General features: G+C 38.8%; 2 protein-coding genes across 2 annotated transcripts in view; one reads left to right on the top strand and one right to left on the bottom strand.

The window, feature by feature from the left end:
* Positions 1–1,913: 1,913 nt before the first annotated feature.
* suclg1 (succinate-CoA ligase GDP/ADP-forming subunit alph) lies at positions 1,914–24,144 on the bottom strand. The gene is made up of 9 exons (XM_034216459.1): positions 23,882–24,144; positions 21,354–21,454; positions 15,742–15,858; positions 15,361–15,573; positions 15,026–15,083; positions 14,379–14,462; positions 10,401–10,552; positions 6,166–6,354; positions 1,914–2,330 (listed from the first exon to the last, which is right to left on the bottom strand). Exons 1-9 carry the CDS (start codon positions 23,913–23,915, stop codon positions 2,304–2,306), a joined length of 975 nt encoding a protein of 324 aa, XP_034072350.1. The 5' UTR covers positions 23,916–24,144; the 3' UTR covers positions 1,914–2,303.
* A 1,015-nt stretch (positions 24,145–25,159) lies between these two features.
* cisd2 (CDGSH iron sulfur domain 2) overlaps positions 25,160–25,923 on the top strand; it is a 4,377-nt gene continuing 3,613 nt past the window's right edge. The window contains exon 1 of the mRNA XM_034216457.1: positions 25,160–25,439. Coding sequence (XP_034072348.1) covers positions 25,337–25,439 — 103 coding nt within the window. The 5' untranslated portion in view covers positions 25,160–25,336. The remainder of the gene's footprint in view (positions 25,440–25,923) is intronic.

The raw sequence follows: 25,923 nt of genomic DNA, 5'->3' as shown, positions 1-25,923 counted from the left end.
CACTTAATTTATGTGCTCCAAGTAATCACAACCAATACAAATGACTTTCCTTAAAAGGTTTGGTGACAGTTTTGAACCTGCAATTTACATATACACCTGTAGATAAGTGCACTAAAATTGTAAGTTAAACAAAAGACACTAAACACAACCTGAACGCTCCCTTTACATCTTTTGTACAAGTCAAAGTGAAGCAAAACCGCTTTGCAACTTCAGAACGAGGAACTTCTGAGCCTCTAAACAAATAAGCTTTCCACTGTCAGTCATTATGTTAATTCGTTAATGCAGATTAAAAAGTAATTGTTAACTGTGTACACAGAATAATCTGCCTTTGCTGACTGCTGTGGAACAGATAAGAATAGGCGGCAGTTATGTCCAGTGTAGGGCATTATATGCTTCATTACACTCTTTTGTTACTACTGTGCTCGTGTAAAAAGATTCAGCAGTAGCAGAACCCGCTGTAACCTTATCTGCCCCTTTATTTTCCCTCCACTCAGTCAAATTTCATCTGCAGTAATGAGGTGTTCATTTAACCTATGGCTTGTTCGTAGCACTTCGGAGGTTTGTCTTAATGAGAGACTAATCTGGACATTACTCACAGGCTGCATGTTGAGATGTCAGTGGTCATTAGCACATGTTGACCTTCTTCTTTCTTTTTCCATCTGTAAAACTCATAACATGTTAAAAATACTACCTAGAGTTCAAGTTTAAAAGCTGTGATGCTTAATAAATTACACAACAAAATAAATAAATCACATTTTGCAAAGATGTGAGACTTTCAATAGTAGTTACAACTAATTGTTCATATTGTCTGCGATATTTGCTAAATTAACAGATTTGACCATAACATTACAGAACATTGATTAAGGCCCATCACTATCCCAAATAAAACCAGTAGCCTACATCTTCTTCACGTTTAAACACTAAAACTAATTACTAAAAGCCTGTCCACACAGATAGTGGAAAAGCAAACCTCTCCAAGTAAAATATTGTGTTATTTAGATTCAGTGATGAATGACTGTAGCAATGCTAGCCAAGATGCTAGTCAGTCTCAAAAGCTTCTTTCCATTATTGATGTACTGGGCTGTTTACTCGTCATTAGCATTTTGTTCTCACTGTTTGTTTGATCTGGATTAAGGGGAATACAAATGTTGCTAAATGACAGTAAGAATGCTAAAGGGACAATAAACTCACACGCCTTCAACTCCTGTCTCATAACATTGTGGAGCAGTTTATTCTCCACCAGAGGAGGTTAAACTAGATTTTCCGCCTCCCAGTTGTATGCCTCCATCAAACAGTGGAGTTGCAGTTTACATCAATGCCTTTCAAATATCTCATCAATTTACAATGCCATCCTGTTAGTCAGCTGTGGTTGTTTTCAACATTGGCATTCTAATTCTTCAGGTATGTTTAAAGACACTTTTTGAGAGGTCACAGTGACTTTTGAGCATGGAAATCAGACTCAAATCCTTGAGTCTAAGTGCGCTTTTGTGCCAAATTGAAAGGAATTCCCTTCAGCTATTCATGAAATATGTCATTTAATAGAATGGGATGTATATAGAGATCTAGGAAGGGAAATACAAACTATGACAGCTGCATTATAAGAATAGTATAGAGCCATGACTATTTCCAAATGCCTTGATTTAACATTAGGGTGTAAAACGTTTGCAGAAAATACTAAGACTTATGGTATGAAAGAACCTTCATCTTAACACTAAACCTGGTTATATGTAATGGAAAAGCTTGTCATCATTATACCCACTCAACATCTGACACCTTTTGTCTCCCCGTCTGTTCTCTTAGATGTCAAGTTCATTAAAAGATGTAAAAAACTGGAGGCCGACAACTTTATGTAATAGTTAGATCACATCTGTTTCTCAAACGTGCCATATGAAAGGATCGAAACGACACAGCAGGGAAATGATAGACATATTTCTTATTCAGGTGGACAGCCAGTTAAATGAGTGATGAGCATGTCATAGCATGTGTGTACAGAACCAAACAGATCACTAAGGTAAGCATCATTTGGCTGTCATAATGTGGAGGAGGAACAAACACATCTATAAAGCTTTGTATACAACGACTTCTCTAGGATAGCATTAGGAGGACACTGTTTTTATTTTATTGTGTATGTGCAAGGTACAAGTTCATGGCAGAAATTACAATATAAACACTGCAAGTACGCATCTTGGTTGAAATAATGGCGGTTAACAGATGCTGTCGGGCATATCCACCTCCAGAATCAGGCTGTTCATCTCGATGTCAGGGTTGGGGAGGCTAAGAGGTCAGGTGCCTTCTCGCACAATTTACAACATCTTCCTCTTCTCAAACTCCTACAGGAGATGGGCAAGAAAAAGAAAGGAAGAATGAGACACAATGCAAAAATGAAGTGAGACAGAAGTGAATGATTTATTCATGCAAAATTCAGTCTCTGTTTTGATCCCATGTATCAGATTTGCTGTTGAGCCGGGGAAAGCGAGGCGGCTGGAGCTCTGGAGAGCCGGTTGAGTTTTTTTTCCTTCCTGGAGTGCATAACATGTTGCGCTGAACGTGTCAGTTAGTTCCAGTTGTCAACAGTAAAACAGCTCACTTCCTGTGATTAACAGAGGCTGCACATCTGCACAGATCTGATTTATGAGAGGTTACAGTCACTGTGTTTATCAGCACAGTCCAACCATGTGACTACAAATGAGAAAGCATTATGTTAGCCATTAAAAAGGATGTAGCTATTTACATATTCAATTTAGGAAATATCACGCAAACCGTAGGATGATAGAATATGTCGTTCCCCAAGAATTTCCCATTCCACAGGGGGAAAGTCACTTTAATGCAAATGTCATTTATCAGGTCTGCAGAACACACAAGCTCTCAGGCACATGTTGGCCCGCTCCTCGGCGGCCTGTGGAAACCTGGAGGACTACTGCCCCCTTCAGGAGGAAATATATTAGGAAGTGCTTGAGAGGCAATATTGGCCCGCACTAACCTCCACTTTCTGGGAAGGACGGAATAAAGAGAGAAGACATTTTGCTTTATAGATGCAGTGGGGTGAAGGAGAGAGAGGCGCAGGGATCAGTAATTAGGGATAAAGCTGTAGAGGAAATGAGCAAAAGAAGAGCAATGGGATGGCGAGACAGAAGGGGGAGGATGGTGTTGTGACATACGCAGACAGATGCTTTGTTAGTCCACAGAGGCAGACAGTAACTCAAGGGTAGAAGACAGGAATCATAGTGTGGATGTAAGGTGGCAGAGTTGTTTGTGACAGAGAGGAGGAGGAAAGACCCAGACTGGGATGCCTGACAAGTCAAGAGGAAGAGTGGAGGTGGGAGTAAAATGGAGGTTGCCACTCGTAAGGGCAGGTGAAAATATGTCTGAATAGAAACTGAAAGAAGAGTCAGATATTTACATGCTGGCAGACGACAGCCTTAACACACCTGGAACCAGATGTGTGAGGCATAAATAAGCCCTGCGAGCGCCGCCTTGAACTTTTGAATATATTACACAAACAGAATCTGGAGATTAAATGCGTACTGCTTCTGTTTGTCTGCTCCCATCCCAACACATGTGAATATTGAGCAGGATGGAATAATATTATTATCTGCTGCTGCGATTAGAAGCTCCAGATATTTTGTAAACAACTAAAAAAGTCACCATTATTCTACCTTGCATATGAATCAGGCTCTTCTCAGATGAACAAGTAGAACCACAATATGTTTTCTGCTCTCTTTTCTCTGCACTGAAAACTCCTTTGATATCACTGCACTGCATAATTCATTCAGTTATAATGTACTATTTTCCAGTTGCGTTGCATCTTTTTGAATAATCTTTTGTGACTAACATGACATGTAGGGTTATTTGGAGAACATTAGTAAAGCTGAAATATAAACAAAAAAACGTGTTTATTTCAGGACAATGATACATTTGTGCCAAATAAGAAGATTACCATTTGCACAATGTCTGTCCTGAGCTTATTAAAAATACAATGCTTTAGTTAGGGAGCTTCATAGACAACCATCAAATCTGCTAAATCACAAACACCCGAGTGACTGACAGCTTCATTTAGTAATAAACATTTCAAATCAGAAACAATTTAGTATATGTTAAGACACATAAGATATGAATACACTATATAGATACGAAACGTTTTTTGCATTTCCTGTGCCCAAGGTCCAGGAGGGATTTATTGTATTTTTAATTATCTCAGTAGTGACAGTGTAAATTCAACAGTTATTCCATGTATCCGTCTTAGAAATGTTAAGAGAAAACAAGTTCTGATGCCATCAAATATCATTTTTTGATCAAATGGCTGGAAGGATGAAACATTTTGAGACCGAGCAATGCTAGCTAAATGGACTGTACTGATATAGCGCTTTATCCAGTCTTTACGACCCCTCAAAGCACTTTATATATGTAATTCACCCATTCACACAGAGCAGTGTACCTTACTCTAGGAACTAACATACACACTCACACACCGTTGGCCATGCCATCAGGAGCAACTCAGGGTTAAGTATCTTGCCCAAGGATACATCGACCCACAACCTTGTTGATGAGAGCTCTCCCTCGCAGCCATAGTCTCCTCAGTAATTGGTAACCCTATCTCACATGACGATGAATTTTTCTGTTGTTATTATGAACGAGGAAACAACCGCCACTTGAAAAAAGACACAATGAATGAATGTATGAAGGAGGTTATTTCTTACTTTTTTTTTTTACCTAAATCCATCAACTGTAGCTGTAAGTATGATGCTTATACCTCTAATGGATAAGATGACGCATGTATCTAATGCGTCTTCACTTCTCCTGCAGGTGAGACAGCAGAGAAGCTCCCCCCTGAGTCGGGGGCCGCGTTGTTTCTCTCGTAATGCCTACTTGCTTCTATTACGGCAGCCAATGAGATTAACAGAGATGTATGAACACAATGTGCAGCAAAATGAACAACCACATTGCACGTTTTTCATCATTACACACAATGATTATGAATTAAACTTCGAGAACAAAAACGTGTGCAAATCTATATCGCCGTGCAGGAGCGCCAGCAGTGCTAATGAAAGTAAAAGATGATGAATGGGTGTAATACATGCTTTCACATTTTATACATCTTGTTAACAGTGCTTCCCCAAAGATAGATGGGAATAAAGAAGCAGGGCGCCAAGTCAGCCACTGTCAACATGCGATTATTAATTTCTGCCGCTCTCTTCTGCCTTTCTTTACGGCGTATTCAAAGTTCAATCTCAAATATTGCTACGACCAGAATATATTTTTTCGTCCTAAATTGACCCTCTTCAATTTGTAACTGCTTGGTGATGAAAGATGGTGCCACAAGTGACCAGAATCACAAGATATTTAATTTTTACGGTGTAATTACGATAATTACATAACGTCAGCTCTAATGAGCTAACATATTTCTCTGTGTAATGAAAGCATAATTAATCATATGATTGGTTTAGTTTATTTGTGTAAAATGTTACCATTATTAGTATAAATGTTTAAATGTCATGCCAAAATCATGTAACATCGAAAATGTAATAACACTCCAGACAGAAATTGAAGATGGAAACTGAAGTAAGGGAGAGGAAAAGAGATACAAGTCAGAAAGAGATTAGATTTATGGAGGAGGCCCACAAAAAAATAATCAGACCATCTGAGCCCAATACCTCTGGTATTTTTTGTAATGATTATTCAGACATGAACTCCTGTTGCCTTATTGTTTATTTAGATGTCAAAGATGTAACAGGAATGTTAGAGGAGGAGAGATTAATTATGATGAAAATATTACTCAGTCCGACGTAGTCAGATTGTCAATTTTAGGGTACAAGCATAACGGTTTTTTGGAAAGACCTTATGTCAATGGGAGTTAAACATTATGTAAATATTATCAGCAAAACATACTTTGAGTATCAAAAGTAAATGTACTCATGTATATTTAGATGTAATCTATATCATTGGATTATTAATACTCAATCGTAACCTGTAATTAAAGGTAGAAGGTCAGATAATTGTGTGGAGTAAAGAATTAAAATATTACTCTCTAAAATGTTGTGAAGTAGCAAAAATTTGAAATATTTAAGTCAAAAACATGCCGCTCATACTCATAGTACATAAAGTGTTGATGATGCCTTCTCTTTCAGCCGGTGTATAAATAATATCTTGCTGGACCGAAGGACTCACCTTGAAAATGGTGCTGCCCAGCTGAGCAGGGGACATGCTGACCACCACTCCAGCTGACTGGAGGGCTTCAATCTTCTCTTTGGCTCCCCCCTTCCCACCAGCGATGATGGCGCCAGCGTGGCCCATCCTGCGGCCGGGGGGGGCCGTTAGCCCGGCGATGAAGGACACCACAGGCTTTGCATTAGCACCCTGGACAAAATAGAGGGATACAAAAAAAAAACATGAGCATAAAATTCTGTGAAAATGGACTAAAACAGAATAAGATCCAGGGAAAGAGTGAGGATGTGAGTGCAGTTAGCACAGCGACAAAGTGTATGAGGAGGAAGGAAGGGAGAAAAACTAGAAATAGATGAAAACAGCGAGCATTAGCTTTCTGCACCTGCATTCTATTCATTCATAAGAAATTAAACACCCCATGTCCTCCCATTACAGATGATAACAGGCTTGTCTAACCAGCCAGCTCTGCCTCGGTCTGCATTATTAAAACAAAGGGTCAATCAAGCCATTTAATTGCATGGGTTGGTGTATGACCAGAGAGGGGCTCAGCCCCCTGCCACTTCATATCATCTCATTCCTGAGATGGTAATTAGTCATGCAGGCACTGATTAGCTCGGTGGCTGTCTGTGCTGCCTGCTCGCTGATGGATGTTACGTTCAACAGTTAAGATCATTTCCAAGGTGAAGAGAGCTAATAATTCATCTTCAGCAATAACACCATAAGCAAGACACACACACACACACACACACACACACACACACACACACACAACACACACACACACACACACACACACACACACCACACACACACCACACACCACCACACACACACACACACACACACACACACACACACACACACACACACACACACACACACACACACACACACACACACACACACACAACACACACACACACACACACACACACACACACACACACACACACACACACACACACACACACACACACACACACACACACACACACACACACACACACACACACACACACACACACACACACACACACACACACACTAGAACTGCGCCGCTAATGAGACATTAACACATGCACTGTTATGGGGAAATTAAAAGAAGGAATATCACTTTAAAGTGCTCTGAACACGTTGCAAGCATCTGTTCTGCAGCGGTGAAAAATGTAAGCACAAAACAAATTAGCACCGAACCTCGCTCAGTATTCAGGAGTCAAATCACGTTCTTGATAAAACAAACCACCCTCATGTGAATCAGGTCTTAAATCTACCTCAAACGAAAAGGGTTTTAATTACTCTATTAATCCCTGCCTCCCTTGATACTGAGTACTAACAATGCATACAGCGAGGGGAGTTATGCTATCATTCACTCTACCCGTCTATTGTTTTCCACTGTTAGCAGTTTGGATATATTACCTTAATTATGAGACCAATAGGGTAGTTCCCCCACCAACAGGCCTGTAGGAGGGCTTTATTATATGAACACAAAAACAGCACTGCTCCAAGGGGAGAAATTGTACTCCAGCTTAGAAAGGCAAACGGAGACAATTACACGGCCCTATACACATGACGGGTAGGCATGAATAAAACTGGCGTGTGTTCGCACACACGGCGCTCACCAACCCTTTTCTCCAGACTACATCCTGCGTTAGTTCTCTGTGTTGTTTCACAGAATTAGGAGGGCTTTAGCTAAGCTCAGTGGAGACAGGCCAGGCTAAAAATCAAGGGGCTGAAATAGAGAGAAATTCAGTAAACCTCTATGGTAGCTTGGGTGCCAAATACTCTACAACCTACTTGATATGCATGAAGCAAATTCTAATATGGTTCTTCTGAGGAAAACCTTCTGACTTCAGAGAGCCCATAAACTCTGGCAGACCTTTGATACAGGTGACTTTTAAGACCATATTATGTTGGCAAGCGCCTCAGACACTGATGAAGATTGAACCTTGAAATATGCCCTGCATCATAAAATCTGACAGCAGAGCTTAGTTGGAATTATAAGGTTGTTTTCTTGAATTCTACAGAATTAAGGTGTCGGCAGATAAAATGTCTGCGGTAATTCAACTGTACGACTGAAATCAATACTTCTTCACCTTTTGCTATAGTGTGTCTCTTCCAAACAGGAGTTCAATAGATGTAATGTTGCATGACACAAATCAACCAAGACACTGGACTCTAAATGTATCAGAGCAGAGTAAACGCTTAGTTTCCCGTGTGGCAAGATTTGTCACGGGAGTGTAAAATGCAGAGTGTTAAAGGAACTATTTTCTCTGTTAACCACTTAGTGTGAGTAATGGCGTCCCGCTGTACATGAACACAATGTTCTGCTAAAGTTAAGTCTGCTGTGATGTTGAAACCATTCTTCTGGTTTGAAGTGGCCGCGGGCGCAGCTAGTAAAGACACAATGTAACTTTCTTCTGGGGGCCATTCACGATTAGTTGACCCAAAATCTGATCACGGTGCCCGATAACCAGATTGGATTATTATTTTGTGTCACTCTCTCACTTGATAGCGTTTTGTGTCTGGATGACTTTTGATTTTTACTTACCATTACAACCTGAACAGATGAAGCTTTAATGCATTTTGCGTAGAAGATTTTCTACCCCCCCATCTTTTTATTAGGGATGTAGCTCAGTGGCCATGAAGGAATATACCATGACATATTTTATTAGAGCCAACAAATTGTGTTTTAAAAGTTCCTTCAATGGACACTAAACTAAACCTATATAAAATCCCTGAACAGATGTGAGAAGCATTCAGAGGTTAACATGGTTCTTCAGAGTCAGCCCAAACATGTTTTTCCATCCCATCTCGTCCTCGAAAGCAGTGGTTCTCAAACTGTTTCATACCAAGGACTACTAGTTAGTGTTTTTCTAGAACAGATTACAAATCGCCTGAAAATGGTACAAACAAGTGGCAACATGTGTGATGAAGGTGTTGCGCTGGGCTATATGATGCAATCGAAAGTGAAACTTAAGCTCGCTCCATTGCAGAAATATTCGCGTGAGAGTGCGGAAAACTTTTATTTATTTATTTAAAATTGTACCAATATACTCACGGACCACCAGTGGTCCACGGACCACACTTTGAGAAGCACTGCTCTAAAGCAGAGGAAAGTGTTCCATTATGCATGAGTCTGAGACATATTGGCAGATTACTCTTGCCAGTTCAAGACTGCAAATTAAATGCTCAGGTCACTTCATACAACATATCAATGCGCTAAAGGTCTTGTAAATAAAAAAACCTCCTAAATTAGCGAAACTTGATCATCAAGTCACTATTTGGTCGTATTTATTTATCTATTCTGTCTGAGCTCACCTGCTGCTTCTTTCTAGCAACACTCTGCTCCACATTCATAACAAATGCACACATGGGAGCTCCTTTTGGTAAGGGTATTTGTGATGTGAATCCAAATGTATTCAAATGAAGTACATTTTGAACCAAAGTGTTCAGACCTCTTTGTGCTCTCCTCAACCATTAAGAAATGTTCACTGTTTTTGAGGATGTTCTACTCAATTGACTTTCAGCGGAGGATCTGCAGCTTACTCCTACACTCTGCTGGGCTTTTTGAGCACGTGTTTCATTTGAACTGCCCCTTGCTGTCAACACTGAGGGCGTGGGGGGGGTGTTTGTACTTTATTTGTTGAACGAGAGAAGTTATTCTCCCGAGACGCCAGCGGGAGATTTGCATGCATTAGAGCAGCCGAGGGCAACTGAAATCCATTTCTCAGCTCAAGAGCACCATTAGACCGCGCGCATGCACAGAAACAAACACAGACACATACACACCGACACAATTGACGGATTAAAAGTCATGTGCAGGTAGAGAATTGCGAAACAGGGCTGGTGGAGTTAAAAATGTCAATTTCTAGAGCGCAACATGAGCCGATAATAACCTTGCTGCTCTTCATCACATGTGGGCATCACTGAAGGTGCATTGCTCGTCAACACTGTAGATTTTTGGAACATTTACCGTGATTCATACCTTTACCCCAGCTGTCACTCTTTCTATTTATCACACGGACATAGAGAAGTGAGAGACAGCCTGAGGCAGTGATCAAAAACAAAGGACACATTGTTCTAGACACACGATGCTTTTCAGTGTTCGCTACAGCTGGTAGGCTTGAAAAGGCATGACTAAGAGCTAAGGATACATTTGTTATGATCACAGAAACATGTGCTGCAGCAGAGGACAGAACAAGGAGAGTGAGGTTAAATCATGGGTGTTTTTCCCTTACAGTATTGTGCTGTTTGAGGTACTCCGCTGCATTCTCCTCAGCATTGCCTCCAATCTCCCCAATAAGGATGATGCCCTCTGTCTTGGGATCATTCAGGAACACCTCCAAACAATCAATGAAGTCCGTACCGTTGAATGGATCTCCGCCAATACCTAGCAGGAGACAAAACACACACTAGTTGTAGACTGCTAAAATTCCTGTGAGTATTTGAGGATCACATGGCTGTTCAGCAAAACAAGAGGCAGGTGGAACTCATATCTTTGGCACTGCCTGAAATCTTTAATGTGAGCAGAATTAGGTTCAGCATTACTCGTCATCTAACACACAACTCAAGAGGCTTATGGAAGTACTTCATAAATGTGTTTTCTTTTTACACATTGTGCCACAGAGAGATGTAATGTATTTGCTAAAACAACTCAAAAGAAAAAATACCTGTCTCTTTAGCTGCTAAATGCTCCCTTTAGTGCAGAGCAGCTTAGGTGTAGTGCAAAGTGGGTTGTTAAGAGTTTTTTATGAGCTGCCTGCTGCGTCTGGAAACAACTCTGTGAGAATCAAAATAGTTAAGTCAGAAAATCTAATCAATAAGCTGAGAGATGCTAAATTGCTTCATAGATGTGAGTAGAGCATAATTCATTATTCTCTGTAGGTTTGAAACCCATTTGTTAATTTACAAATATCGGTTGAAGTTGTTTTAAGGCTTAAACAGAACAGTGTGTCGTACTTTTTAAATAATGTAAACATTGACTGGGGTTATAGGTAATGCATTTTTTTTTTACTTCACAGTCACTATAAAAGTTTGTTTGATTTCCTTGCTACCCAATCAACCCTTCTCTCTTTATTGGAATGTAATGACCCCTCTCTATGGGCTCAGAACAGTCTCATAATACACACAGAAGGATTCACACTTGTGTTTTTCAATGCACACACAAATGTGTTCCGTTTCATATACATGTAAATAAAATCCAATTCCAGAAAAAAGTTGTACATATGTATTTTTGATCCTCATATTTGTTTTCCGTTTAAATCCTCTGAACCTGCAAACAGCTTTCTGTGCACGGATCGCTGTGCATTCGTGTGTGGGTTTTTTTTAGACTCCCCTGACGCTCACCCGATTCGTACTTGTAATTTTTTCTATCTATAGCCAATCAGATGTCTCCTTCATTCTAAGCCAATCACATGAGCGCACCCCCACGAGGGTATGATTTCTTGCGTTCATGACGTAGCGCTTCATATACGCATTTTGCGCTGTCCGGTCAGCTCGCTAAACAGAGGGCGGAGCATCAGGTGATTATGTAGAGCTGCGTGTCTCCATCAGACTCAGCAGCTGATCTGATCTCTCTCTCCCGTCCGGTTATACTTCACTCGCGTTTATGTCCATATCGATCAGATCCAGCTCTCCTGATCGGCCTTTATAGAGAGCACCGATCAAACTATTAAGAGCCGATAATGACCGGCGGGGCTCCCCCCGTTGACAGTTCACTGTCTAGCACTGGCTTCGTAGTGCACTGATCGATTAGGCTAAGCTAACCTAGCTGCTCCCTCCACACTCACAACAACTTCATACAGACATAAATAAAGCAGCTGTATTCACCATACAGGAAACACCCATTTAAAACAGTTTTGCCTGCCGTTTTTGTGCACACAAGCATTCATCAATGATTTGGAAAGTGGCGCTGTACCTTAATAATATAAATGAGATTAGCGCCTGCAGGCAGGCTCCATGGAGCTGTCAGCTCCGGACTGCACAAAATGCGTACATGAAGCGCTACGTCATGAACGCAATAAATCTACCCTCGTGGGGGCGCACTCATGTGATTGGCTTAGAATTTAGGAGACATCTGATTGGCTATAGATAGAAAAAATTACAAGTACGAATCGGCTGACCGTCAGGGGAGTCTTAAAAAACCCACACACGAATGCACAGCGATCCGTGCACAGAAAGCGGTTTGTGTTTGCAGGTTCATGTGCATGCTCATATGAATACATAAGACTTTTTTCTGTATTTGGATTTTATTTACATGTATATGAAACGGAACACATTTGTGTGTGCATTGAAAAACACAAGTGTGAATCCTTTTGCGGATCATGAAATACAAGTGTGAATCCTTCTGTGTGCATGTGTGTATTATGAGACTGTTCTGAGCACATACCTCTCGGTTCAAGAATACATGACTTGTGACTGTATTCCCAAATTTCAAGGGTCCTGTTATCATTTTCAAATATCATTTCCACAAAATATTATACCAGGATCTATAATAGCATGGGCAAACCTTCCACAGATACATATTAGAAGACAAAATGTCCACTAGATTTATATTTCTCCAATAAAAAAAAACCTGGCAGGACCAAGACGAAAAACGACATGAATAATTATCACAGAGAAGCACATTAGCAGCAACAAAGATGACGGTGATATTAAATATTGTATTAGCTGTAATTTGCAGCAGCCCCTAGGTCAGTCTCAGACTTAACAAGTCATTAACAGAACTACCAATAAACCTTCTTAATGAACTCTACAATATTTAATACCGTTGCAGCGCTGGCTTTATGAAGTCTGGTTGGAGGACACCCAGTAATTAAAATGTCTAAATAATAATGAAGCAGTTGTTTCTCAGTTGATTTTGGTGTCCAACGAGCCCTCACATGGAGATTTGTTGGAAGTAGATAACAATTTTGTTTTTGTGATATGGTTCATCTTTATACTTGTTGCATTGCCAAGAAGTAATAAAGCTGGGTTTCATCAGAGTAAGTCTGCATGATATGATGGAGTTAAAACAGATTAGTCCCAGTATGCACTGCAGCATCAATAACAGCCATGGTAGAGGCTCAACCCATCATTGTCACTGAGCATGACAATAAGGAGGATAGACGAGTGAAGAAATTCAGTTAGTAAGATTCACTTCTGACAGCAAGACAGGAAGAAACATTGTTCTAAATAATGTCCCAGCTTCAGGTTGAGCTATAAAAAGTTACAGGAACAAGGCTGGGGAGATTGTGGGGCAGAAAGGTAGGGTAATAATGAATTCAACATCTTTAGTGGGGAATTGTAGAAATTAATGTATTACCTGCAAGTCATACAGAACCTGTTCTATTATGATTAGGTTTTAAAACATTTAGCTGCTTCAGGAAATTAAAGTTCACTCATCAAAATGGATAACGAAAAGGAAGAAAAGAGGCAGCTCAAAAGCATTTATTAAATCCATGCTCCATGAATAGTTTCTTCTTATCTTCTTGACAATATTCATTGAATACTTTATAGCAAAGGTTTGTCAGTTTTGAACTTCATGTTTCATGTTATAATGTGAAATGGAACCACAGTAGATGAGACGCAATTGCTTTAAAATGTTCAGCACAAAGACATTTAAGGGCTTGATCAGTTTGTTTAATCTCAATGGTGCCCTTCAAAGATGGCAGCTACTTCAATGTTTCCATTGGACAGGAATATTTTGAGCAACGATCGTGAAGTTATTAAGTGCTTGTTTTCAATACAAAGGGTTCTTTGCCGGAATGCGTCAAGTTTTGGTGCAAGGTGACTTAACTGGATTCACCTTCTTTTTTCTTCCTCAGTGGAATTGTAATGAGAGTTTGTATCCCCTTCATCATAATTGTTGAAGACGGATGTAAGGAAACATCACAACAGCCGTCTTTTTACGTCTTATAATTCAGGCCTTGCCAACATTCACAAAGAGGCTCAAATTAAATGTGGGCATGTGATGTTGAGTGCCTGGTATAAAGTGACCGTCCTGTCTCCAAGCCAAATGCTACACATACTTAAATGAAATTCCCTCCATTATTCTCTGTTCAATTTCCTCCGTGTCGTCTTCCAGCACCCATAAAGCGATCCACTGTATCAGGATCAATTTGTTCTTTCAGTCCCAGCTAAGTGCTTGTTTTAATATCGCCTGGATATAAAACTAAGAGCTGTGTTACTGTGTGCTAAATTTAAATTCAATATGCCCCAGGTTATTGGTTACTTACCAATGCAGAGTGACTGGCCCAGGCCCACTTGTGTAGTTTGATGCACAGCTTCGTATGTAAGAGTACCCGATCTAGACACAATACCTGAAAGGAAAAGTTTACAAGCACACATTTTATGATATTTCTTGTAAAATAAAACAAAATCACTGCTCCAGTCAGGGGTGATAAAATGATATAATGCAGATGTCTTTTTCTGTCTAACATTGACTGAATCGTTGACAGCGAAGACAAAGAGATCACAGCTCAGTAACAGCTGTTGTGTCTATGCTTTGGGAGTAGCGGCAGTCGATTTAATATAAAAACAGACGTATTGTAAAGGTTCACTGGTCAACAGCAGCACACATTCCTCATCAAGCTGTCAACAACAGAAGCTCAATTTAAGTATAAATTAAGGACGTTGTTTAATTTGGAAAAAACAAAAAGGTATATGAATATAATTGAGTCTTTTCTGATACATTAGACTTCAAGATTCCCTCAGTCGTTTCTATCTATAGAATTAAACATGTTATTTAATTAGTTATTCAACTAATATTCCTAAATACAAATCTCCCATAGCTTGAATGTATAAATTAAATACTTAAAGATCCAAACAAGGAATTTAAAGTGTGTCATTTTATTAATGTCATCGACAATTTAGCGAAACTCACCAATTCTTCCCTTCTTGTGAATGTGGCCTGGCATGATCCCGATCTTGCACTCTCCAGGCTGCAGAAAAGATACACATTTAATGTTTAATTGTAATTGCCATGCATTCACTGCTTAAAACAAAGTTAACATTATATATTTATTTAAGTTGTACATTGTATTTGTCTGCTAACATTGAACATTAATCAAAACAGTTTAAAATAAAAGCAAAAACAAATGCATTAAAATCAATAATTCTACTGCATCCTAGAGAGGAAGATGGTCCTTTCAGCCACAAACAAATACATAAGAAAATACATGCAAAGGTATACGTATGTGTGTGTGTGTGTGTGCTTACATTGATGACTCCTGGGCAGTTGGGGCCTATGAGGCGGGTGATGCCCTGGCGCAGGAGCCTATGTTTAACTCTCACCATGTCCTGCTGGGGGATGCCCTCGGTGATGCACACCACCAAGGGGATCTCGGCATCGATGGCCTCGATAATGGCTGCTCCCGCGAACGGGGGGGGGACATAAATCACGGTGGCGTCTGCCCCTGTGCCCTCCTTTGCCTGAGGCGAGCAATAAAGGTATCGGTGGTGCATTAATAATGAGAATTCTAAAAGTTATGAAATAGTGCCACCTAATGTTTCTTTCAAATGTAAAAGCTTTGCAGTCCTTCACAGGATACAGGGAAATAAAAAAGGGACACCCATAGATGGATAATGAGTCACACATACCTCCTTGACTGAATTGAAGACGGGCATCCCCAGGTGTGTCTTCCCCCCCTTTCCCGGGGAAACACCTCCAACCACCTGCGAGCCATAGTCGAGAGCCTGCTGACTGTGAAACGTTCCCTGCAGGGAGAGAGGAGGCAGCGTGTGAATGAGCGTAATGGAGTGAGGTGCAGCCGCTTTCTGTAGCGCCAACCTTGAGATATCATTACAGACAGAGAGGAAGGAGGAAATACGCTGCCACCCAGGATTAATCACCTGAGCTGCTGGGTAAAGGGATGGATGCATAAGCAAGGCTGGATTGCTGGTTGTGGTGACTGATGTTGCACTCTCTGACCATTCCTGTGTTTTCTTTGAGAGCTCTATTTCTGTTCACAAAAATGTTCAAAAAGAGGTAACCACAAAGCGATATTTAACTGAAAATACTAGGGAAATGTTTACTCAGAATTTTTCTTCCACACTTGCCCCTGCTAACATCTCAGTAAATGAGCTAGTAGATCATTTTAATTCAGAAATTAAAAATGTTATAGATGCCATTGCTCCAACTAAGGTAAAGGAAGTGTCTGGCAAGAAAATATCTCCATGGAGAAAGGCCATGACCGTGAAAACAGAAAAAAGAGAATGTCGAAAAGCTGAACGCAGGTGGCGAAAAACAAATCTCCAGGTTCACTTTGAAATCTATAAAGAGAGACTTGGCCTTTATAATTTGGAATTGAAAAATGCACGGCAATCGTTCTTCTCTGACATCATTACCAAAAACAACGCACGTGCCTTGTTTGCTACCGTCAACAGACTAACTAACCCCCCAGTGTCAGTAGCCTCTGAATTTCTATGATTTTGCCTCCTTCACTGACAAAATTCAGAAAATCAGACAAGCAGTCAGTGCCTCTGCATCAGGAACAGCAAATGTGTTGTCTCTATCTCCACTTAACATCAATTCAAACACCATGACACAATTCCATCAGATTAATGATAAAAACCTAGAGGACATTATACAACTTCTGAAGTAAACAAATCTCTTCACTCAGGTATTTTTCCACAGGCCCTGAAAACTGCAGTCATTAAACCGCTCTTAAAAAAGAATAATCTAGATGCTTCAGTAATGAACAATTACAGGCCCATATCAAACCTCCCATTTCTAGGTAAAATCATTGAAAAAGTTGTTTTTCAACAGTTGAGTAATTTCTTGCATTTAAATGACTGTTTCGATGTGTTCCAGTCAGGCTTTCGTCCAAACCACAGCACTGAGACTGCTCTTGTAAAGGTCTTCAATGACATCCACTTAAACACAGAGAGTGGCAGAACTTCAGTGTTAGTATTATTAGATCTCAGTGCTGCGTTTGACACTGTTGACCACAGCATATTACGAGACCGACTGGAAAACTGGGTGGGACTTTCGGAAACAGTTCTGAATTGGTTTGAATCCTACTTAAAGGACAGAAACAACTTTGTTTCTATAGGTAAATACACATCTGAGTTGACAAATATGACATGTGGGGTTCCTCAAGGCTCCATCTTGGGGCCTCTTCTCTTTACCACCATGCTACCACTGGCTCAGCTAATGAAGAACAACAAAATAAGTTACCATAGCTATGCAGATGACACACAAATGTACGTAACCATTTCACCAGGAGACTATTCTCCATTTCAAACACTGAGTAAGTGCATTGAACAAATCAATGACTGGATGTGTCAGAACTTTCTCCAATTAAACAAAGATAAAACTGAGGTAATGGTTTTTGGAGCCAAGGCAGAACGTATAAAAGTTAGCGCTGAGCTTCAGTGTGCAATGTTCAAAACAACAGATAAAGCCAGAAATCTAGGTGTAGTCATGGACTCTGACCTGAGTTTCAACAGTCACATTAAAACAGTTACTAAATCAGCCTACTATCACCTAAAGAATATATATAGGATTAAAGACTAACACAGCAGGATTTGGAAAAACTTGTCCATGCTTTTATCTTCAGTAGACTCGACTACTGCAATGGTGTCTTCACAGGTCTCACTAAAAAATCTATTAGGAAGCTGCAGCTGATTCAGAACGCCGCTGCTCGAGTCCTCACTAACACTAAGAAAGTGGATCACATCACTCCAGTTCTGAAGTCTTTACACTGGCTTCCTGTGTGTCAAAGAATAGATTTCAAAATACTGCTGCTGGTTTATAAAGCACTGAATGGTTTAGGCCCAAAATACATTTCTGACCTCCTGCTAAATTATGAACCATCCAGATCTCTCAGGTCTTCAGGGACTGGTCAGCTTTCTGTCCCCAGAGTCAGAACTAAACATGGTAAAGCAGCGTTCAGTTATTATGCTCCAAATATCTGGAACAAACTCCCAGAAACCTGCAGGTCCGCTGCAACTCTTACTACTTTTAAATCCAGGCTGAAGACTTTTCTTTTTGTCGCTGCTTTTAATTGAACTATTCATATCTTAGACTGCACTGTAACTTTTATCCATGTACTTTTTCTTTTAATGTTTATTTTATTATCTTTTCTTTTTAATGACTGATTTTAAATGCCATTTTCTTAATGTCTTTCATTTTTTGTAAAGCACTTTGAATTGCCTTATGTTAAAAAGTGCTATATAAATAAACTTGCCTTGCCTTGGATTCAGCTAGTGGTAAATATATATTCAATGAGTAGAAATCGAAATGCTCTTGTCAGATAAATAATGATGTAGGCTTAGTTTAATCTCCTAGCAAAATATTGGAAAAACAGATTTAAAGCGGCTTTGGATTTTCTTTGACACAGACTTTAAAATATCTTCCAAAAATATTTGACATACAGTCACCTGCATGTAAATTGATCACTACATTCATGAGGCAAATGAATGTCCAGACCTATATACAGTCTATGGTCCAGACACATATGTAATTACTAACTTCACATAGGAGCTTTCCTTAAAGTGTGTAAACCTAACAAGTTCCTTGTAGGATAAAAAGTATAGATTATATTGCCACAATTTAATTGAATTGTCAATATTGGCACAAATAACCCTGTGAATGTGGTCAGGCTCGTTAAGGTGCAGGATAGCACTGCATTTTCACTTTGTTTCAAACAGATTTACCTTTAATATAGAACACTATAGCCTGACTTGTACTGGAGTAAAGCTTACCATTTTTAAAATAGTAATTTTTTCATTACCAAATAAGATAAACAAATATTTTCGAATGTCCTGTAATTAGTTTTTCAAAGAAACTTCTAGTTTCAACTTTATATTGTTAACCTTTTGTATCTCACATATTCACTGGAGGCTAAACAGAAAACTCACAGAAAAATTACTTTGCCAGACATTAGCCAAAGGGGAAGAATGTATTACAAAAAAGACACTCAAGACATTCTGAATATTTTCATTTGATGAAAAAGTGAAGCTAAAAAATAGATTGACTTTAGATTGACTTTTAGTTTTCATTATTGAAAATATCTTGTTATCCAACCAAAGCATATTATGGTTGGAATATGTCTCTCAAAGTAAACATTATACAGCTTCTATGAGGAGCTTATACAGAACACATCAAGGGATAACAGTGGAAACCGTATGTGACAACCTTAATGTGGGTAGCTAGTAGCTACAGAGAGAGACACTAGTAAGCTCAGCCTATGACTTGCCCTTCGTAGTGTTTGGTACTAATTATAACATGAGGAACCCTTGTAAATGAAAAAAACCCAGATAAAGCAGTAATAGCCCTCAAGAGGGTATAATGCTTTTTAGGAGGTAACATTTTGTGAGTGAATTTCAGTTGTACCTTCCTTAGAAAATGAGGTCAGTGTCAATAGATTTTCTGGTGAACAAATCATGTAAGTCTGTTAATTATTACTGAAGATGCTGAACCAATGTAGACAAAGTAGCAAGGGTCAAAATCACAAGAGCAAATGAAGGACCTTCATATTTAATGTATAACCGGGCTATTAAGAGGAATTACAAGCCATGAATCAGCATTTTCTCCCAAACATTGTAATATACTCCGTTACCTTCTACTAACTTTGCACCATTATTATCGCAAATGTTAAGACAATAAATTAGAAAAATGGCTTGCTTATTAAGCCAGAGACACCATAATGGGCAGTCAATAACACTTGCTTCATTTCTCATCCCTTTCTAATTACCCGGAGTGTTCACTTGAGCTATATATATATATATATATATAACAACTTTTTATTATGTTGAAGAGAAAATGGAAGATGAAAAATGTAATGTGCGTGAGGACAGAAGGGGGAGAATAAATCTGTAAAGTCAACGTTTCTAGCTTGTTGAACACACTTGCCAAGATTTTTATACTCCTTGACTGCATACAGTTCAAGTGATTCACTTCAGCTTTTATTCATGCTCTTGAAAAATAACTGGTATGTATAATCATTGACTAAACCGATGACTCTGGGTAGTCATGGGGGGAAAAACAAAAGTCAAAATAAAAATACATTTTTCCAAGCTGAAATAAACAACTGAAAATGACTTGAATAAATTCAAAGCAATCTTACAACAATTGCACCACAGAATGAACCGATCCAAGGCCAAATGTCAGCATTCACACATATCATGAACATTATCATAAATGATACTGCACATAAAATAACAAATATTTTTTTTAATCCAGTATTGACTAGTTGTTGACACAGTAATAGGCTATATACTTGATATGTATTTAATAATTAACATATTTCACTTAATAGGATCTTGTACCGTCATTCTTTTTTCTGTTTTGTGTGTTTGAGGCCACAAAAATGTTTTTCCTAATTGTAATTGAGGGTCTTAATTATGATTTAAAATATTATAATTAAACCCATTGATTTTTGCCGTATAAATAAAATAAACTTCAACAATCTAGACAATTTATTAAACACTGCAGGAAAATCAAGGTAAAAAATAATAGCATGTTATGGAAATAATAAACTTTTATAATCCCTCATGATTTTTGAGAGGAGGGAGAATATTTTGTGTGTATGTTTGTGTGTGTATGTTCGTGTGGGTGTTCATGTGTGTGTGTTAGGGCTGTGCAATTAATCTTATTTGAATCGCAATTACGATTTTGGCCTGCCACAATTACGAAAACAACATAATCGAAAAAAAACGATTATTTTGCTTTGCTAGGTTGTGACGGTGCACTGCAACATATTTGATCTAATTTATTTTTATTTATCATATTTATATATGATTAGTAGCTTGTGGAAGTGTGCTCCAAAATATTTGTTGATCTTCTTTATTGGTATTTATTATTTTGATATTATGTATTTAAATGTAAATATATATGTATCATTTATTTTAGCATTGGTTTTTCAGTTGAATTATACGTTCAGGGTAATCAACAGTTAAAAAGATACTGTTCAAATTATTATTTGTATTTGTTTTAAAGTTCAATAAATGGATGTTTTCAAAGTCAATGAATAATCGTATTTAATAATCGTGATATCAATTATTGACCAAAATAATCGTGGGATTATGATTTTTGCCATAATCGAGCAGCCCTTTGTAAGTGTGTGTGTGTGTGTGTGTGTGTGTGTGTGTGTGTGTGTGTGTGTGTGTGTGTGTGTGTGTGTGTGTGTGTGTGTAGGAAAAACTGAGATTTCACAAAAATATCACAGTAACCCATCTGTTTATGGTAACAAGACGTCAGTACAAACCTGCTTCCCTGTGAATCCTTGGCAGATGACCTTTGTGTCCTTGTTGATGTAGAGGTTGGATCTTGAGGCTGTGTAACAGTGCCTGACTCCACTCTGCTGCACTGAAAAAGTAAGAAATAAAAACATTTAGAAAGTTAGATCTCCATATTAAAAAATATCAGCAAACGGCAACACATATTTCCTAATAGCCAAAATAAGTAATTACCTTTTTGAGTGATATTTTGTAGAGATAAGGGATTATGTTAAATAACAATTAAAATATGGGACCAGAAAAAATATATGAAGCAACCCTATTTTATTGTGTTATTGAATTATGTAATGAATACATTCAAGACTGAACAAAACTCCTAAAAGTCTTAACAGTATACTTTTGAAATAATTGAAAGTGCTTAAAGGTGGGGTAGGTCATTTTGGAGAAACCGGCTTGAGTGCGCTAGAATTTGAAAATACACAGCCGGAAAACATCTGCCACTTCCTTACAGAGCCCCTCCTCCAACACACTCGAACGCGCACATGACCAATGAGGGCACGAGATAAGTTTGTACACAGATGGAAGGCTGACAGGCAGGTAGGCCATCCAGTGGGGCCGGCTAAAATGATTGGTCGTGCTTTTTACAGTACTACGGCTTCCACAGATGAAATGTTGTTATGGATTTTTTGTCAAAGCACTTAAGATATTCATTGCTATCGGGATGTTAAGAGCATTCCATGGAATATAACAAAAAGTGTATCTCGAGCCGGTTTCTCAAACTTACCTACCCCACCTTTAAGGATCAAACATAAAAGTGGAAAGTTGTGTACAGCTATTGGGTCTTGCTGACTCCACTCTGCTGCACTGAAGAATTAAGAAATACAAACATTTAGAAAGTTAGATCATCCTATTAAAAAATTCCATCAAGCGGCAAAACGTATTTCCTAATAGCCAAAATAAGCAATTGCCTTTTTGTGTCACATAATAGTTTGCTTCAGGATATTTCGTAGAGATAAGGGATTGTGTCCTCCAAAGCAAGCTGCTTTTATTTATTTTTATTTCAAATGTATGATAATGTTATCAATGTCAAGGATAGTACACATTAGTAGTAGTAGTACACCCTAACCCATTTATGTTTGGTCTACTGTAGGGTAAGGGTGGAAGGGAAACAATGGTGCTTCAACACATTTATTAAAATGACTACATGTTACTCACAAATAATTATTACCCAGCTTATGGAGTATTTAGACCATTTTAACTTAATGTTTTGACTTTCTAGCCCAAACATTTTCTATTATGGTTCAGGTCAGTCCCACAGCTCTTATCAACTCTGTTTCCAGCAGCTGCAGAAAGTACGTTTCATATCCCAGCGATATGGGTCAAAGTGTAAATAAGGAGGCGCAGGACTTCTATGGGTGCTTCCCGGCCCCTTACTCGAACTCTGCCTTTAGCTGTCACCCCTTGACCTCTTGACCCAGAGTCTCATTACCTAACTAGAAGTATGGTCGCAACATTTTCCACTAGAGTTGTTGAGATTCCAAATAAATCAGACAAATCCTACTCATTGTGCCTTAAAACATCCAGTGCACTAGTTTAACACAGGTGTAATGAAACCTTAAGCTCATTGATGCAATTTCAAAGGTTAATAGGCTTCCCTCTGTCAAATGTCAGAAGGGACAAGAAAGGCCTCAAGCATTGGCTGCCTGACCATAACACATAAAACGTAACATGGGGTAAAAAGAAGAAAACAACTCTGATTATGACTACTGTAATGATCCTGTGTTTAGGTTTGAAGCTTGTCAACCCACTGGTATTCAAAGAATGGACACAGTAACATATGTTGGTTACATATGAGCACTCTAAACAGAAGCTTAAGGTCGCAGTATTCTCCCTCACTATCTGAACTTTGGTCTTCTTTCAGAGACAACTTATCAATGACTGTACAAAGTTCAGTTTACCCTAATGTGCCAGGAATGTTACACCTCCTAAACTTCAGTTATCATCATCATAATCCAGCAGACTATAGTATTGCCAATGCATCGTCCTAGTCAAACTAAGGTGTCAGATATCGAAAAGAAAAAGTCTGTGGGATGTAACGTTAAGCATGCTGCAAACAGGCTCACTAAACAGCTATTTCCCAGTTGCTGCTTTCAATCACAGCAAGGTTACAACTAACATTAGCTTCACATGGTCTACCAACACAACTTGAGCATAAACGCTTAATTGAGTTGAAAGGACATGCAAGGTCAAAGATCAATGCTTGCTCTGGCCTAGTGGGTTATAGTTAGATTTCAGCTGGACGCCAAAAGCTAGCTATCTGGCTAACTGTCAGTGAGTTAAAACCTATGGTTAAAACAACACAGACTGTTGGCAAGCTAGTGTGGCTAACTAGCATGGAAGCTAACTTACAGCCAACCAAGGGGAGCTTTGCTAGCTAGTGCAAGACTATGCAAAGCTCAGTTAATGTATAGCACGCAGTCAACAACTTTACTTTCGTGACAGATACAAAACTGGCAAACATTTCACGTATAACTCTATAATTTAGTAATATACTTACTAAGCAGCCTCGCAAACAACCTGCTGTGAGACATCTTCGGTCATTCACCAATGACACGGGAGGATGAGGACCCGACACACGACTCTTAGCTGACTAGAATGATCCCCTTCAAATGTGATTTTTTAAGAGCTAGATTTTATTTTATAATTTAACAATGCACTTCGGGCTTTCTTTACTAATATACAATAGCCTGCTGATGTTGAATGTGAACAAAGTATTTAAATATTCCAGGCGAAAACGTCGGCTGCTTCGTTTTGCAAGGCATTCTGGGTAGTGTAGTTATAGTCATAATGGGTGAAAGAAACCTTAACTGCACTAGAGGTCGCTTCAACCAAATGGACAGTTCGAGTAAATGTCTTAGACCCTGAGCTAAAAAATAAAATTAGGCTGAAAGTTCTTTTTGACCTTGCACTCAATTTTCATATTTAAATCAAAGGTCCACATTCCAGCATTTTGCATGTCTTTTAACAATATGCTGCAGATGTTTATATATATTTACCTCAGAAATATAATTATACATAATGCTATATATATATATATATATATATATATATTATGGATATATTGAGAGAATGGTTCTAGCCTATTTTACTATCTGGCTGCTGGGAGCTTAACCAAAGACCAAAGACATACTGTCACTTTGTATACAGACTTTAATAACAGGAATGCTAAGTCTCAGATGAATAACCCTGTGAGGTGAAACCATGTAATAAAGGTATTCTGATTCTATACCAAAACTGTAATCCAAAGTGGCGAAGGTTACTTTGCAAAAGTTTGATTGTTGAATGCACTATTGTAAATCATAATTTCCTAATCATAATACAGGAAATAATGTAATGTAAAATATGTAAGCGTTTTATTTCTTTTTTTTCCTTTCAATCAGCATGAAATTAGCTGGAGAATTACTTTACAGAAGAAGAGGCAGATTAAAAAATATCCATGTTAAAATGTACCTTGTAACGAATCTATGTTTTTTTATTACTTAAACTGCTGCCTCTCTTAGACAGGTATCCCTTGAAAAGAGATGACTGATCTCAAGGACTTACCTTTTAATTAAGGATTAGTAATACATATATATATTGTTTTATTAACATCAAAGTTCAAAAACAGTTTTTTTCATGTATTTATTTAACCGTATAGAGTTCTCAAAAAAGGGAAGTTTACGAGGATTCCTTGAAGTAGACCGAAACCACCTCTTTCCACTTTCACGCTAAATTCAAGTTGTCCAATCAGGAGCTACCAACTCCTCCAACGCCGATTGGTCACGCACCCTAGCGTCACAGTCGTTGTTACGTGTATTCACGAAACCCTCAACGCCTGTTTTCTCCAGTTGTTTCCACGGTAATACTTTACGTACCGGTGGAAAACTACGCTCAGAAATGAACGCAATGACATAAAAGAGTCCCAGGAACTACCCAAGTCAAACACAAAACCTGCCACATTGAACAATTCAAGATGGTTTTAGAATCCATTTCAAGGATAATAAAAGTCCAGCTTCCAGCCTACCTCAAGAGGCTTCCGCTTCCGGAGACGATCGGCGGATTTGCCAGGTTAACAGGTAATTTAACTGCAGCAGTGTTCAACTTCTGACTGTCAAGTGAAGATGACTTCTGAACGTATGGGAGACACTGTCTAGCACAGAGCTCTTTGCTATAGCTATCCTGCAAAGTGGAAAGTCAGTCATAGTCGTGTCGTAGTTGTGTGTCCTACAAAACATGTTGCATATCCTGACGTGCGGATTGTCTTCCAAATACACCCTTTATCATAGTTAGAGTTTATTTAGCAACAATTTAGTAATTACTTTAAGCTTTAATACACTCTTACGTTTGATTGTGTTTGAATACTGTTACAATGCTGACCCTATGTGTCTGAATTTAATAGGTTGCAACCTGTCCACTGCTGTGCAGTGATATCCTGTAGTGTTAATCCAAACAATTGTAAAGGAAATGCTACCTATGTTGCCTCTAGCACAATATATAACCATGTCGTCTCAGCAATTGATGCAAAGGCTGGAGAGTTAGTCCTAGACCAGAAGTTACTGA

The sequence above is a fragment of the Gymnodraco acuticeps genome, unplaced genomic scaffold, assembly GCF_902827175.1.
Source record: "Gymnodraco acuticeps unplaced genomic scaffold, fGymAcu1.1, whole genome shotgun sequence".
Lineage (NCBI taxonomy): Eukaryota > Metazoa > Chordata > Actinopteri > Perciformes > Bathydraconidae > Gymnodraco > Gymnodraco acuticeps.
This window is presented reverse-complemented; position numbering and strand designations above follow the sequence as displayed.